The sequence below is a fragment of the Epinephelus moara genome, chromosome 2 (genome assembly GCF_006386435.1).
Source record: "Epinephelus moara isolate mb chromosome 2, YSFRI_EMoa_1.0, whole genome shotgun sequence".
NCBI classification, from domain to species: Eukaryota; Metazoa; Chordata; class Actinopteri; order Perciformes; family Serranidae; genus Epinephelus; species Epinephelus moara.
Genome location: NC_065507.1, coordinates 39,057,428 through 39,075,083, shown reverse-complemented (window position 1 = coordinate 39,075,083; position 17,656 = coordinate 39,057,428). Strand labels below are relative to the sequence as shown.

At 41.3% G+C, this 17,656-nt stretch overlaps 1 protein-coding gene across 1 annotated transcript in view; it reads left to right on the top strand.

Moving 5' to 3' along the window:
• The window catches only part of LOC126397504 (melatonin receptor type 1B-B-like), a 123,943-nt gene extending 106,612 nt beyond the window's left edge, over positions 1 to 17,331 (top strand). The window contains exons 2-3 of the mRNA XM_050056348.1: positions 8,275 to 8,393; positions 12,217 to 17,331. Coding sequence (XP_049912305.1) covers positions 8,275 to 8,393; positions 12,217 to 12,966 — 869 coding nt within the window. The 3' untranslated portion in view covers positions 12,967 to 17,331. The remainder of the gene's footprint in view (positions 1 to 8,274; positions 8,394 to 12,216) is intronic.
• Positions 17,332 to 17,656: the final 325 nt, after the last annotated feature.

The following is a 17,656-nucleotide window of genomic DNA, read 5'->3' as shown; positions in this document are numbered from 1 at the left end:
CTACCTGATAATAGAGAGTTACAGTAATCCAGCCTAGAGGTAACAAAAGCGTGGACCAATTTTTCTGCATCTTTTCGGGTCAGGATAGGCCTAATTTTCGCAATATTACGCAGATGAAAAAATGCAGTCCGTGAGGTTTGTTTTAAATGAGAATTAAAAGACAAATCTTGATCAAATATTACTCCGAGGTTTCTTACGGTAGTGCTAGAGGCCAGAGGATTGCCATCTAGAGAAACTATGTCATCAGATAAAGAGTCTCTGAGTTGTTTGGGGCCAAGAACAATAACTTCAGTTTTGTCTGAATTTAACATCAGGAAATTGGTGCTCAGGTTGTAATACCTATTCTGTCTACACAGATGTGATTTACAAATGTAAAGGTTTCAGAGGCATTTTTAAAATCCTTTCATACTCTGAAAGTTTCCAAAAATGTTGCACAGTGAGCCAGTATTTTTTATTTATTTATTGGTATTGAAATTTAGTTTTGAGCTTCACGCTCTTCTTCAACCAAAATACAATGCAAAAACACCTTCAAATACCTACGAGGCCAGGTCACCTGACAAACTCATGTCCTCTGCACATAACATGAGTGTGTGATTAAATCTAGACTTACAGTTGCTAACAGCTAGCAAAAATCCTGGAGTCGACTATTTACTGGTGTTTACCAACCTGCTGGTGCTCCGATCTCAGACTGCTAATACAGCATTAAAGAATAATGACAAGCACAGCCATTCTCACCTTCCTAGTTTATAATATATGTCTTTTACTTACACTGTACCATAAACATTCAACATTCTGTTGTCTTATTTCCAACAGCCCACCATCAACATTTTAGTCCTGTCTCAACAACTAAAACAAAATTTTCATCATAGTTTTTATGATCAAAAATCTATTTTCAGCTTGTCAACGTCTCGTCTTCATCATGGAATAAAACAAGTTGTTGAGGGACATTTTTTGTCACAGCTTTCATCAAGGAAGTTAACAATAACAGAGAATTTTGAATGATAATAAACAACTAACTTAATTAAAGTGACAGACACCCAGATCTTAGACCCTCCATGAGAACGAGGAAAAACTCCCATTATAAGGCCAATAAAGGAAGAAACCTCGGGAGGGCCCACTCAAAGAGAGATCCCCCTCCAGGACAATCAGCTGATGGGAGCCACTGTTTCATTGTCTGTGTCAGTCTTCATCACTGGTGTCTCATTTTAACATTTGCGTCGTTTGCTGCTCTCTCCTTTTTCACCGTCCTGCCGTGACCTCTGTCGAGATCGTCCTGGTCATGGGTCCTCCTCCTCCTCCACCTGCTTCTCCTCCTGGTTGTCAGTCTCTTCTGCAGCACCTGCCTCTTTAGCCACATCAATATTGCCACTACTGTGAGCAAGATCGTGGTCAGTTGTGATGGTAACACTGTCCAACTTGCTGTCGACAAATTCATCACACTGTCTTGGTGTCTTGGCACATCTCTCATCTTCTGCTCTATTGCTTTTTCTTAATCCTTTCCTGAGTGGACCAGGCACAGGGTCCTCTTCAGCAACCTCATTGTGTGTGTGACTTGACTATTTCCTGTTTCCATGTTGAAATCCTCACTTTGGATGCTGTAAGTGTCACTGTCAGAGCTGCTGTCAGCAAACTCATCCCACCATTTGAATATCTTGCCGCTTGTCTCTTCAATGTCCTCTTCATCCTCCTCTCTTGCCCTCTTCCTGGATCCTCCAGGCAGAGGGTAGTCTTTGTCTGCACCATGGCTAACTCCAGCCTCAACCAGGGCACTAGTGCTCGCTTCTTCATTTTCATTATTGTCGTCAACACTCTGTCAGTGTTGTCAACGTTGGCATCTGCATTGTCGTTGCGGATGCTGTCATTGTTTTCCAGGTTGCCAACGAAGATGTCGTTGTTGACAACGTTATCATCGTTGTCCAGGTTTTCAACATCTTGGTTTTCGGTGTTTTCATCATTGTCCAGGTTTTCCTCATCCTGGTTTTCAGCCACCTGGTTTTCATCATTGTCCAGGTTTTCATTGTTGTTATCGTAGTCAGCAACATCTGGGTGCTCAGGTTCCTGAAACCGGTCCAAAATTACAACAAAGCCATTGTGCTCTTCTGCGTGATTCATGTGAAAATGCATCCATGCATGTAGTACTGTTGTATCTTTGTTTCATTGATACAGTAATGCATGTGATATTTCTAGTTCATTAATGCAGTAATTCATATAGTTAATAACGTATGGTTAAAAAGGGGTTAAAATATTACAAAGAAGTCATTAATTTAATTTGGTGTTTTGAGTTAAAGATTATGAACAGTGACTCATACAGACCACAAGGTGGCAGTAGTGTTCTTCACTAGAGTTACAAGTAGGAAAAAAGGGAAGTAAACAGAGGAGAAGAAGTTGCTAGCAGACGAAAGAGACACGTTATATGAAACAATTAATGTCAAGCATGTTTCCCTGTTATGCTGCAGTTTGTTCAGTAAAATGTTGAACGAAGAACATGAGCGTCCGGTCATCTTTTTGTAGAAGTTACAGCTAAGTCTCCACAAGTACCACATGAGGTTCATCGGCTGGTGGGTACTCTCCTCTTGGAAAAAAATGCTAAGTGTCAATTCGGGCCTTCAAGATGAGGTAGAGAATTGTTGCAGTTACTATTCATTGAATTAAACTGTATATCAACTAAGTGTGCACCAGCTGGAACGACACCAAAGATGGTGCTTGTTTGCACCTGTCACACGTCGAGTCTAGTTTAGGATTAATTTTCGCCAGTTTCTCTTTCGTGTAGTGAAGGCGATGGACCACTTTAAATTGAATAACACAATGTCTCGTGCATATCGAAGATGAATGTATCCTTTTAATGATATGATCCCAAATTTCCTCTGAGATAGACATCTTCATATCACTCTCCCACCGATTTTTAAGAGGTTCAAATGGTACTTGGTCAAGAGCCTGATTTTTTTGCAATAGGGGTACTAATGGGAAGATCTCTCAATTTGAAAGCCCGTCTAAATTGTTTCCAAATCTTAATAGACCCACATATAATTGGTTAGTAGTGAATCTGGATATAGGGTGAGCCCAAGGAAGTGTTGAGCAGAGGAGAGAGTGTAAAGATGTATGAGAGACAGATGATGCCTATTGGGCTAACATGGAATTTTGGTGCCTCCGGACTGCCAGTAGGACAGTGCCCTTACATTACAGGACCAACAATAATGTTGGAAGTTTGGTAAGGCCATTCCGCCAGCTGCACAGGGTTTCTGAAGGACAGTTTTGTGTATCCGAGGTGTTTTGCCCGGTGAATGGTACTTTAATCTATTGTGATGCTTACGTGTGATTGCATTTCTTTCACATTGGAGACAAACTTGCAGCACATTTCCTTCGCAATGTGGCTGAGTATTTCTGAGCAGGCATGGTCAGATTTGTTTTGTTTTTTTGCCACCTTTAGTGCCATTAAGCTCCTGCAATGTTATGAGGGTGTTGAGCTTTTGTACGACAGCCCCTCTTTTGCCACGGTGCACTCCATTCTAAATGAGATTGTTGTTTTCTGAAGTGAGTCAGCCTGTAAATCAATGAGGCTGTCTGGGAGGGTTTCTTTCCCTTTCACTAGGCTATTTCCATTGATCTTGTGTGGGCTTGGCTGTCTCTGTTTGTAGGCCTATATCTTTTTTGTAGCCTCCTTGCATCAGAAGCAGTAACTTCACCAATAATCTATTCTTCCACGAGGTGTATACCAGGTCTTTTTCTGAGAGCAGCAAACTCTTTGCTTTTCCTGCATTCTAACTTTCCAGCCTTAGCATCAAGCCAAAGCCCCAGAGCTGTTCTAACCTGTTGGATGTACAGTAAGTATCAGCACAGATAGGAGTCATTTTACAGGCTAAGAAAGTTGATGAAACTCTTTAATGCCTTGCAAAAAGGTATGGTCAAAAAATATGTTACTCTGAGATCTTTGTCTTCAAATTCTCTTTCTCTCTGTGTCACACTGATGTCTTTCAATATGAGGAGGTAGAGTTCCACTTCCTGTGCTGATTCGGCACGGTTAGATCAGTAGCTTTGTCAGCAAGGTCTGGCAGGTTTGTCTGCCGTGTTGCATTTTAGGGGGCATCTGGAGGATGAGGAAAATGTCACCAGTGAGACAGCAGTGTTGTAGCAGAGGCTACCTTAGCACTGATACATCATTTCAGGTATTCAGTGTGTTTTCAACCATTTCAGCAACACTGAATGAAGTAGAAGAGAGTCTGCAAGGGAGCCCTCCCTTCCACTTCTCAAAGCACAGCTAAGATCGTCTGCACTCTCTCATGGATTGGTTGTTGGATGGCAGAGTTTGCCTGCAGTAGCTGAAATAGCAAAGGGTAAGAAATGTGGCACAGTATTCGTGCGTGTGTAATATATCTGCCACTGAATGAAAATCTCTTTTTCTGTCCACGTGAAGTGAACTATGGGTCCCTCCAAGACTGCTTGATTGTGTATGTTTTTGTTTTATAAGCCTCATTTCTGATGTTTTATACTCTAATTCCTGCTAATATTTTCCCTGCATCCATCTCATCCCTCTTTCTTGGCTGTGTTTGTGACATATGTTGTCGATCAGACTCCTGAGCCAGTAACTTCCCTGACACATGAAAACAGATTAGAGATGAGTAATTACCCCTGCTCTCCCTTTACACTTTGCAATATTAAGTTGCATTTTGTGTTCAGTGACAACATATCATTTTTATCTGCTGTTGAATGGTGAACAGGGGTCACCTCCGGGAGGAGGGTGGCAGGCTGAAAAGGTCACAAGTTGGGAGATAGTCATAGCAGTGCCAGGAAATATATGCTGAAAGGGCAGCAGCTGGCCTCTGCAACTGGAGACACGACTGTGTGTGTCAATGTCAGGGAGAAAGAATAGTGTTGTATGTTGTTTCTGTGGTACTATCAGCTCTCTTTTCACTGACTACAAGGATACGAGGTGGCTCACGTCCTCTTCTCAAAGTGTTAGAGTGACCGTAGGAGCTCAGTTGATTTAAGATGTTTCCCTTCACTTTTGTGTATAAACTCCATTTAGACATGATTGATTTTCCAGGGGGTGTTGGGTAATAAATACTTGCCTTGTTCCTTGGTACAGTTGAACTTGAAAAAGCTTACTGTTTTCCCTTAAAAAAATAATAAAATAATAGTCTGACACTAAATGTCTTCTGTGATCCTTTTATCCAGTTTTCTGTGTTAAAAATTGTTGCTAGCCATCCACTAGCAGTTCATCATGCTTTAAGTTGATCCTTGACCATTCAGAGCCTGAATTCCTGACTTGTAAACCAATTAGAGACTGTGTTACTGACTGTATGTCAGCTCTGATCTCAAATGCACATGTGATTAGTCCAGACTTTACACAGGATAGTGACATAATAAATGTTGTCTTTTTATGCCTCTGTGCCAACGAAAGCCGTAGCTGGAGGTGTTCAGGTTTTTCAGTCCTTCCATGCCATTTTTGTGAACGTGATATCTCAAATTAGATTTTGGTGGTCAAAGGTCAAGGTCACTGGCCAGAACTTGAGAATTCATGGCTAATTATGAAAAAAAATCAACAAATGTCTAACAGGATATGATAACGAAGTATAGACATTTCATATCCAAAAGGTCAAAGGTCAGCTTCGCTGTAACATTATAATGTGCTGCCAAAATGCTTCTCTGGCAAATACTCAGGAACATCATAACAACATCATAAATACAATAAATACATCATAACTCAGGAACAGAAATGGAGACATTTGGTCACATAATGAATTGGTGACACTAATTTGGGTGTCCACCTTGAAACTGTGCTGATTGTGATAGTAATAATAATAATAATTATAATAATAATAATTAGGGATGCACTGAATATTTGGTAACCGAATATATTCTGCCGAATATTGCAGAAAAACACACATTAGGTATTCAGTGGAATAAGTGAAAAGCAAGGCCGAATAATTGCGGCGTCTTTTGATAACGCAATCAAACAGCGTGCGGTGACGGACGGAGTAAAATTTCGGCAGTGTGGCGATATTTTACTCCGTCCGTCACCGCACTCGCATTTGCGACTAATAATAGTTTTGTGCGGGCAAAATAAATCATTCAGCATGCTGTGTGAGTACAGATTTCAACCAGCAGCAGAAACGAAAGGCGAATCCCACCGGTTGTGGGTTGAACGGGGGTCACAGACACAGACAGGAATACATATTCCTGTCAAATACGGCGGCCATAGTGCTCCGCGGCACAAGATAAGGCTTACCGGTGACGGAGAAGTCCGGCTCCAATAATGTCCTCTTCTTGGCGTCATGACTGCCCAGTAGTACCTGGACAGCCAAGCCATGGCGGCACACAAGTATGTGGCGTGTCAGAGGAGAAACGAGCCGTTCACATTTCTCTCTTTGTGGCAGGTAACGGCCCACAAACCTCACCGCACTTTAGGGACTGTTCTTTACTTGTCAGGGGAGGAGGGTGGCTGGTTGATTCTTATTTTATTTATTTATTTTATTTTGATCCCCCCTATGTTAATCACTTATTGATGCTGTTTTTGAAGTATGACGTGAAGTGACAACACTAATCTGGGGGGGGGTTCATCTGCAAAAACTAATGAAAAACTAAACAACGGTATTCGGTATTCGGTATTCGGCCAAGCGTTTAATTTTATTCGGCTTCGGCTTCGGCCACAAATTCTCATTTCGGTGCATCCCTGATAATAATAATAATAATGATCTTTATTTATGAAGCACTTTTCAAAAAAGAGTTACAAAGTGCTTTACATGTCAACAACTAATACAGACAAGACATGAAATTAACAGCTTTTAAAAGAACTGATGAAACCCTGGTATATAAAAAGTGAAGAAATGAAACACAGTTTAATTGAACTTAAAACTCAAGTATAATCAGGAAAGGCTTTCCGATAAAAGTATGTTTTAATTAGAGACTTGAAAGAGATCACTGACTCAGCCGACCTGATTTCCTTGGGTAGATTGTTCTAGAGCCCTGACAGCAAATGCTCTGTCCCCTTTAGTTTTCAGCCAGGCGTCTGGAACAGCCAAAAGTCTTATGCTGCCAGAAGACCTCAAAGTACGCCCTAGCGTGTATGGCTCCACGTTCGTGGAGGCATAAGGCCCGTTTCCACTGAAGAAGTTCCTGGTACTATTTAAGGGGCAGGAACTACTACAGGAACGTCCTCTCGCTCGGCCCTCTCAACTGCCGTGTCTCCACTGAGAGCGGAGTCGGAGGAAGGTTCCTGTAAAGTTACGGGCTCTGGATGTGACATAATCGTTGCGCGACCATTTTGGCCGGGGGGACGTAGGGACGCCGTTAGCCGATAGCGGTGTCTGTAATAAGTCACGAAGTGGCCCGGGGAAAAATATTTTTTCCAGCGGATGTCTTAGTTACAACATGATTGAGCTAACTGGAGTAGNCCTCCTTGAGTATATCCAATCAGCACCAAGTAACCCCCAAGCCCCAGCCAGGACTTTTTCAGGGCCGTTCTGAGTGCCTACCCCGAGGCAGGGACTTGTTTAGCCCCTGTAAAAGTTCCGGAACTCTGTCCTTCGGGGGTGGTTCCTGCGGTGGAGACACGCACCAACGGCCCCGGCCCCATAAAATTACCCCGAAGTTCCTGCGGTGGAAACGGGCCTATACAACCATGAAGCAGTAATTCTTGTTACATCACAAAATCTTCTCATTGTTCAACAAAACAAATATATCACATTAAGGCAAACTTTTCTTGTTATCTCGTAAGTTGGTATGTTGTTATTGAAGAATCTTCTTTATGGTGTTAAAACAAGAAATAGATCAATCATTGCCTGAAGAGACGTGGAAATCATACATGATAGATAAACATATAACATGATGATCTAGGCATGCGGCCAGGGTGGTTTATATATTATGGCTGTGGGTTTCTTTTGTTCTGTTACCTTTATGTGTAATCATGTTGTATCAGTTATTGTCAGTGACTGTGCTATAACTTGGTACCGGTCCACTCACTGTGGCATCCAAGACTGAAAAACAGTGAGGATATAGGTAGAATTTCCTTAGTTTGGGTGACAGAAGTAGGAAGCTGTAATGAAGTGTGATTCTGTGAAAGGACATGAGTGTGTGAATACACTTGCACTGTCCTGAGCTCAGTGTTTTCTTTCTAGCTGCCTGTGTTAGTGTGATTGATCGACATTGTTAGGAAGCCTGCCAGGTGTGAGGCGTGGCCATGCATATCCATGGACTTGCTGCTGCTATACTTAAGGTTGTTACAGTTTCAATCACAGCCTCACATGACTCTGTCTCCTGTCCTTCTGTCCTTTACAGGAAATGTCTTTGTGGTGAGCCTAGCCTTCGCTGACTTGGTGGTTGCATTCTACCCCTACCCTATGGTGTTGTACGCCATCTTCCATGATGGCTGGTCACTCGGTGAAACCCAGTGCAAGGTGAGCTGTTACTGTATATCCAATGCTGTCTTGGTTTTAAAGAATATTTTTTATTCTTTAAGTTAAAGGATGTTGAACAACCTTAATCTTATTTCTGCAGTTCAGCTCAAGTCAGGTGAACTCTATTTATGTACTCTAAAGTCACAAATCACTAATTTGCCACAAAGTACAATCTGCGTATTTTACCACAACCTCTGCCCTTGATTCAGATTAAGGAAAACTTAAACAGGAAAAAACAGGAAGAGACCTCAGGAAGAGCAACCGAGGAGGGGTACATCTTTCAGGACAGACCAACAGGCGATACATGTCATGTGTACAGAACAGACACAAATAACAATCTGAGGAAATATCAGTATTAGGTAGATAGATTGCAAACATATACAGTAAGCCATATATGATGAATATGCACCCGGGAAGACGTCACGTAACTTCAGGCCATAACAGAAAGGACCTGAGCTACATAGCCTCCAGGATACCTTTCATACAGAGGGAGATGAGACGAGACATGAGGCTGAGCTAGACAGACTGAAACATTGCTTCATAAAATTAAAATTAAAGTGGAAACACACCAGTTTTTTGCTTTAACTTATCAGTATGAAGTAAATGTTGATTGCACATCATGATAGCTATAGAACAATGACACCTTCTGCTTTTAGATTGGTCCCCTAAAAGCCTTACTTTCACTGTGCAATTCTGTCTGCCAGTGGGTACCATATCCTGGGAAAATGAAGGTTTGACTTACTACACAAAGGAAGTGTGTTAACCATTGCGCAGCCAAACCAGTAAGGGGACTGCGCTTTTGTTTTCCCTGGTAGCTATTTCCAATTACCAAAGAGTATGAATAACCCCTTTTAAACCCTGATCACACAGAAAGTGTTTTAGCAGCTGGAGGCAGCTTTTTGTCATCGTTTTTAATGAGAATGAAGCTTTATGCTCGCTGTTTCTGCGTTGCTATGCTCTGCGCTCTAGGTGCCTGGAATTTTGGCTGGAGCGCTCTGAATTCATCAAGTTAAAAAAAAACTTCATCTCAGAGCGAAAAAGTGTGCCACATCTGCAATTCTTTTTTTTCTTCATTGTCCAATTGGACGATTTGAGAGGCAGGCCTTCTGTGGTGATCATCAACAAGTTTACAATAAACTATTTACTGACAGCCTCTCACCCTCAACCTGAGCTAGAGCAAGTACCCACTGTCTCTCCATTTTAGGAACTAGCTACTATTTACTGTGAACATAAGTAGGTAGTGCTAGACTAATTAAACATTATACAACAGTTAGTTCCGGCCCTGCAATCTGATTGGTCGAGAGACAGTAAAACCGTGATGATATTGGAGTACAACATCACGGTTATTTCACTGTGTATGTATCACTCCGCCTCACAGCTGATTACAATGAACAATCAAGTCAAAACTGACAGTTAGTGTCAGTTAGGTCAGCAGTTGCGTTGTAGGCTAATTAATTCATCCACTGTCAAACAGCCAAAAATATGCATTTATTTCCTAAAATAAGTTTTGAATTGAACTATGAATGGTCGTCAGACGAAGATGAGGGAGAGGAGAAGCTGAATCCATCTGAGCACACATCCAGGTTTGTCAGTGTTTCATCAGCGGAGCTCAATGACTTGGAGAAAAGCAACATACTGTCAGATCAGAAGGCAGAGTCGGCTGTGCCTGTGAAGCGACAGTCCACCATGCAGTCACCAGAGACTTATTTCACCGGCTGCACAATTAATGGAAACGTGCAGATAAATGTGTATAAAGAGTAAGTGCCTGGCGCACCATGTCTGCGTTACATAGCAACGGTGACAGCGGAGTCCTGAGGGAACTATTTTTGTTGGCGGAAGACAAATAAAATGCTTAAATTATCTATTTTGTCCTCATTTTTCAACATTTCTTAATCAGCCTTGCTTATTTAACTGTTGAACTGTTGTATAAAAGCAATATCACACTCGAGCTTGTGATGTTGTACTGTGATATCGTCACGGCTGTGGCCTGCGGCCTCGTGCCTACGACCGAATCACAGCCGTGACGATATTACAGTACAGCATCACTCCCTCTCGTGTGATATTGCTTAAATATATTGACTATACAGGAGGGTTAGATAAGGGTAAGAAGGTGATGAGTTGGTTGCCTGGCAACAATTTAAGGCCCAGCAAGCATTTTTTTTACAGCAGCATTCCATTTAGGAAAAAAAAAAAGGCAGTGCGTTGTACCTCGCATTTTGCAATCTGCAAAACGCTTTCTGTGTGATCAGGGCCTTATACTTAATCTTCAAGGTGGGAATTTCACACTGTTATTCCACCTTGCAGCGCTGTATAAAGATAGAATCGCAGAATGGGGGGACAGAGTTGTCTCACCTTTAAGCCAGCATTGGAGGTAGTAACAGCACCAAAACAATATCTGTATAAATGGGACAGCCAGCAGGTTGGAGATTTAAAAAACAGCTGATAGCAGTTAGCACTTAACTCAAAGAACTCAAAAATGTCCTCAAATTTGGAAAACAATGAGGTCCAGGAGCTCCTTATCCTCACACTAGAGACTGACGCTGTTTTGTTATATGTCACGCCCGTCTCGGCTCTTTTGTTTCTGCAGTGCCAGCATGCTGTCTAAAATCAGACAGTGAAGCAGACTGATGCCACCATTGTTCACCATTGTTTGGCTCTGTGTAAAAATGCAAAGGAGGCATAAAAAAGGGACTTCGTAGCAACCCTATAGCATGGTCTCTGTGTAAAAAGGGCTAGTGTAAGTTCTTTGCAGTTAGTGGAAATGGTGGATGGTGGAACAACCAAAGTAAGTGTGAAAACTGGTGGTTGGTAGCCTCTGCAGAAAACAGGAGGTGATTTGGTTGTCTTTGCGACAATATAATCACTTGGAAATGCTGGGGATGATTTGATGACAAAAGCACTGTGTCCATTAAGGTAGAAAAGCACTATATAAGTGCAGTCCATTACCATTTTTGTGTTCGGCAGTCTTCACTGCCATCTTCTTATTGATCTTCTCCTCCAACATGACATTGGCACTGCCTGAGTGCCTGAGTAATGGAGTTCGTAATAATACTATATATATTTATTAGGTGTCCAAGCAGCAGGACTCACTGCTGAAGCCTTGTTGTTTTTTTTCCCAGTATTCTTTTCTCTTATTATTTTTCTCCATTAAAAATGTTTGTGCAGCAACAACCGTAAGATCTTGGAATCCGCCCTTCTGCTGAGATCAGGACAATCCCGATTGTGGGGTCAAAATTGGGATTATTATTATTATTTGAATAACATATACTAAGATTTGATCCAGATCAAAACTAAAACTGGATTAACTGATCTAATCTGAATTCAGATTCATGTAATCATGAACCAGTAATCTGTGCATAACCCATGTATTTTGGAAGGCTGCGATCACATGACAAATGTGCTGACGGGAGTAAACAAGGAAGTGGTCTTGAGTGGTCTTGTAAAGAGGCAGGTTGGGGTGGTGGATAGGTCACAGAACCACAGACTTTCCCTAGGAGATGCCAAGCTGTTTTTCTGTGTTTTCCCAGGAAAAGCAATGCACCCAAATTTGTACATATCCCACGTAGTATATTATTATAGTACCATGTCAACTTTGAGTCATTTTAAGGTATATCCTCACCATCATTCCTGGGGTGAATAAAAAAAAAAAGATTAATAGTGAAATAGGAAGAAATTAAAAATGAAATAATAAATATTTGGATAACAAATGTGAATGCTCACACTAATTGGTACAACAAATTATCCCTCTCTCTCTCTCTCTCTCTCTCTCTCTCTCTCTCTCTCTCTCTCTCTCTCTCTCTCTCTCTCTCTCTCTCTCTCTCAGGTGAGTGGCTTCCTGATGGGGTTGAGTGTCATTGGCTCTATCTTCAACATAACAGGCATCGCCATCAACCGTTACTGTTACATCTGCCACAGCTTCAGCTACGACAAGCTGTACAGCTACCGCAACACGCTGCTGCTGGTGGCACTCATCTGGCTGCTGACCCTTGTGGCCATTGTGCCCAACTTTTTTGTTGGTTCGCTCCAGTACGACGCACGCATCTACTCATGCACATTTGCACAAACAGTCAGCACGTCCTACACCATCACTGTAGTGGTCATCCATTTCTTTGTGCCCATTGCTGTGGTCACCTTCTGCTACCTGCGTATCTGGATCCTGGTCATCCAGGTAAGGCGGAAGGTAAAGTCAGAGGTCCGCCCTCGCATCAAGCCCAGCGACCTTAGGAACTTTATCACCATGTTTGTGGTGTTCGTGCTGTTTGCTATTTGTTGGGCACCACTCAACTTCATCGGGCTCGCTGTTGCTGTCAACCCTGAAGCAGTGGCGCCTCACATCCCGGAGTGGCTCTTTGTGGTCAGCTACTTCATGGCTTACTTCAACAGTTGCCTTAATGCCATCATCTATGGCCTGCTTAACCAGAACTTCCGGAGGGAGTACAAGCGGATCATCATGTCAGTGTGGATGCCTCACCTCTTCTTCCAGGAGACGTCCCGAGGGGGCACTGAGGGCATGAAGAGCAAACCCTCGCCAGGGCTCAATAACAATGAGCAAGTAAAAGGAGAAACCCTGTGACACTGATTTCCTCCTCTTTCATCTCCTCGTCCCTCCTCTTCTGTGTTCACTTGTGCAGTGCCATTGATCAGACTTAAATCTCTACTGTGCCAAAGCAATGAACTCTGGAAATACAGATAGAATGACCAACAGTGAGCGGGAGATTAAAATGAAAAAAGAGATCAAACAGAGGCATACTGACTACAATAGTAATGTTAGTCATTCTTTTAAGAGTGCCATTCATAAAACCTGAGGCTCATCAATTTCAGTTTGCACCGATTTTATCTAAAGAATTTTTTTTAATTCATTTGAAAAACTTATTGTGAAATTGATTGATTTGATTATATGTTCCCTTCCCTAAAACATTGCTCAACTTAGTTTACAGTAAATAACGACAGATGATGGCAAGTACACCCAGAATAAGTTTCTGCAACAGAGTGAAGAGAAAAATGGAGATATGTTAGTTAGACGTGGTATGCTCCTGGGGGTAAAAAAAATAATTGAATCCACTGAATTGTCCCCCTGCAAAATTTTGCCCCTTAAGGACTAAAAGCCAGAGGTGTGAACTAAAGATCACATGACTTGGACTTGAGTTGGACTCGAGTCATAAATCTGATGACTTTAGACTCAACTTGACAAAATCAAAAAAGACTTGCACCCCGACTTGGACTAAAACACCAGTGACTGGTGACTTCACTTGGACTGAAGCCTTTTGACTTGAAAGTAATTAATACTTTTCTAAAGGGCCCAAAGATTAAAAAGTTTGTTAAAGTCAAAGTCAGTGAACACATGATAACTGTTAGAAAATACATGCTAAAAGCATGAAGACTGGGCACTGCCAGTGCTACACTGTGGAGTTTGACAGTTTAACTGTTTTTTACCACTTCTGTGTCCAGAGCTTTTTGGGCGGGTCTAAAAGCCTGTTCAGTGATGCACTAAAGCCACCCATAACATAACCCTTCCCCTATTATATAAATACTACATTACTACAAACGTTGTCTTAGGGCGCATTGCACTAGTGTCGTTCTGTTCGCCCACTGTGTGTGAGCGGGAAGTTTGCTATGTCCCGTGAGCTCTCTGAGCTCATTTAGTCTAATAAATACATGAATAAACATCTCTGTTAAATGCCTCAGCCATATAAACACAAGCTTAACAGCCATCACTAATGTACCTTTCATTCTCTCTGGCCAAATCAGCTACCCAGCCTGCCGGCAATTGCTGCTCACTGCTGTGGGCTTTTTCTAACATTAGCTGTTGTTAGCTGCTTTACAAGAGGCTATAGCTGCACAGCAGCTCTTGTTCCTCCTAGTTCATAGGGCATGTGCTGTGCAATCATAGATTGTCTGTGCTAGTGGCTTAGCTGCTAACAAGAGTCTGTTGCTGCGCAGTGACTCATACTTCGGCTCGGGGGTTGTGTATATGACTGTGCCTCTGGCTTAGCTTCCAACAAGTGTCGGTCGTTTCGTTAACTGCTAACAAGAGTCTTTCACTGCACTGCAGCTTTTTTTTCAGCTCGGGGTTTGTGTATGCTTTGTGCTATTGGGTTAGCTTCTAATTAGTGTCCATTGTTTCATTATGGCTTTTCAGTGGACACATCCCCAGCATCTCAGAGCAGAGAATACTGCCCATTTTTTTCACAATTTTGAAATCTAATTTTATATACCATGCAATTTTTTTCAATCATTCAAATTGGGCTGGGTGGTTTACACATTTTTCTGTGGTGTTACAAACTCATTACAGGTTGGTGATGGTTGGCAATATCACATACGACATAAAGTACTTTGTGAAGTATTTTACAACATTTATATTATACAACAAGACTGGACAGAAATATACAAAATTTATTCTGCAGTGGTACTGGTTAATGATGTGAAAGTGCAAAGTCGGCACTATTTTCTTAATGATTAAGTGAAGTCACACTTGTTTCAGCAAAGTTGTAACTTTAAAGACATTTAAAAAAAAAACATTCATGATTTTTGCAAATATATCATTACTCTATTGTTAAAGAGGTATAACATTTGGTGAAGCATGCATTTTGACTATTAAAGACTTGAAACTCAAAGTTTAGGACTTGACTCAGGACTTGTCAGTCTTTATTTAGGACATGATTTGGGATTTGCCTGTCTTGATTTGGGATTTGACTCAGGAGTTCAGACTTACTTGTGACTTGAAAAATAATGACTGGTCCCACCTCTGCCAAAAGCTAGTCAATTTGTCTAATATTAATTAATTATTAATTATTATTAATATTTCAGTCCAGAGTGTAACATCCTGACAATTACTGGCACACAAAGTGTAAGAGGCAGTGTGACCTTTATGTAGCAGGGGTAAGACTGCATTCACACCAAATCAGGCATTGTGGTGATCAGCTGTAGGGTGGTGCAGCGGTGTGGGAGTGTCACTTGAATAGCCCAGTTGTGGGGAGGTGGAGGGTGAAGACCAACTATAGAAAGGAAATCTCCCCATCTCAGGGACTGAGTACTTGTCTTCAGTAAGTTTGTTTATGTTGGCTTTAAAGATTTGTAGAATTCCTTTTGGTTATTGTAACTGTAGTATCTTTACTACCATAAAAGGCGTGTTCTCATAAACAAAGCAAGTGCTCTCCTTGGATACGAGCTGTTAATACGTACTTTATTTCACTCGCTATAATTTTTCAACGTTGCTGAAAACTGACTTGTTCCTGTGGACTGCTGGCATTGTCCAGTCTGATTGCTGGGTACGTGACTGGTCACCACAGCATAATGTATAAAAAATAAAAGAGAGGAAAAGCCCTGGTCCTGATGGTCTTGAAAGAAAATTATTGAAGAGGTGTGTCAGTCAACTCAGTAGTGCCTTCTTAGATATTTTTTAATTGGGTTGTATTTTTCCAAAAGTTAATTCTGTTCAGGCCACTATGTTTTTTTGCCTGATTTAGTGTGAATGCAGCCTAATGTTGTGAGGGCATGTGGATATCCAGGTGGATAGGCATGTAGCATGTCTGCAGCTCAGACACTGATGTCAGTATTGTTAAAATACATAACATAAAAAACATTTCTTCCTAGTTCTCTAAAATGCTATCACTGAATGTAACCTGTGGTGCACCAGAATTCAATATAACATTCTTCCGGCCGCAGGGTTGGGACAGTCTTTCACTTCTCTGTAGCGCAGTTTTCAGGACAAACATTTTTAGTTGCACTATTTTTAAGACTCAAATGGCAAAATTGTCTGTATAACCCCATATACCTAACCTAACCTATCTCCTGAATAGTTCCAGGAACTAAGGAACCCTAGAAACTAAACTCAGGAACTAAATCATAAACAAAAGCCTCTTTGCTCGCTGTTAAATGGGTGGAAACTATGCAAACTAGTCAACATGGCAGAAGACTTGGGTCTAAAACCCGTTTCCACTAAGCAGCCCGGTACAGTTCAGTTCAGCTCTGCACGCATCTTTTCCGTTTCCACTGTGAAAAGTTGTGGATGGTACCAATGGAACTGTTCCGTACCATCCCCATTTTTGGTAACTCCTCTGTTGGGGTACCAAGCACACAGATCTGGTACTAAAAGGTGGAGCTCTGAACACTGCAGTCCGTTGATTGGTCAACAGAGGACAGTCACTCTTGCTCAGGGCTGAGTTGCGGCTGGTTTTAAGGCTTATGTAACCACTGCTCATACCATGGCAAGTCTTACATATATTAGTAAACTATAACTATAAAATTTAAGGATGTTTTGTTGCCTCTCGCAGCAACTGTAGACTGAGAAAAAAATAATTTAATTAACTGGGCAGACTGCCGGCAACTTTTAAGGTGAAATGTTTACTTGTAATGTTATTCAGTGCATGAGTTGATGACGTGAATCACACCATCAACACACCTTAAATTTCAATATGACAACTTTGACCATTCCATTAGTTTTTATTGTCCCTCTTGGACGACATCATACACTGTTAGTAATGAGTGCATCTTCAAGCATTTAAAAATTTATATTCATTTCAACTGCATATATTCTGATCCTCACTTGGAGGGGAAAAAAGTGTCACGGAGCATCGTTCTTGTGGACTACGGCGTCACTAACCCCCCCTGCTTGCTTGAGAAGGACAAAATGCACAAACCTACTATTTTTAAATATCCCATTGACAGAGACTCTCACTGCAGCCTGTTCTAATTTCTTCTGAAAATGTTGGCGTGCAACCCCGTTCTGTAGACGATAAACGAGTCGCAGACTTTTATTTCTGTCACCAGTGAAAATACAGGAAATTCAGAGAGTGCTGGATGGAGCAGTGAGTAACAACGACCCCACCCACATATTAGAGTACTGTTTGCAGTGGGAACGCCAAACGGACCTGGGGTCTAGGTACCATGTCTGAAGGGTTGCTTTTGGTTCCAAATATATCAATATCGGTATCGGTTATTGGCCAAATAGCATATCGGCGAAAATATATATATATCTATATACATATATATATATATATATATATATACATATATATATATAAATAATAAAGACACACAAACATATTTTATTTTGTTGGGATCTGGTCACTCTACCTGAAGAGGCATTATGAGACTGAAAACGCTAAAGAAGTGTCACTTTGCTGAGTGTCTAGGTGAATATTATTATTATTATTATTATTATTATTATTACATTAGTTGTAGAATATCACATTAAATCAAACTGCAGTTATTTTTAGTCTCATCAAACTGCATAGAACTTTGATTTTAACATCGAGAAATGA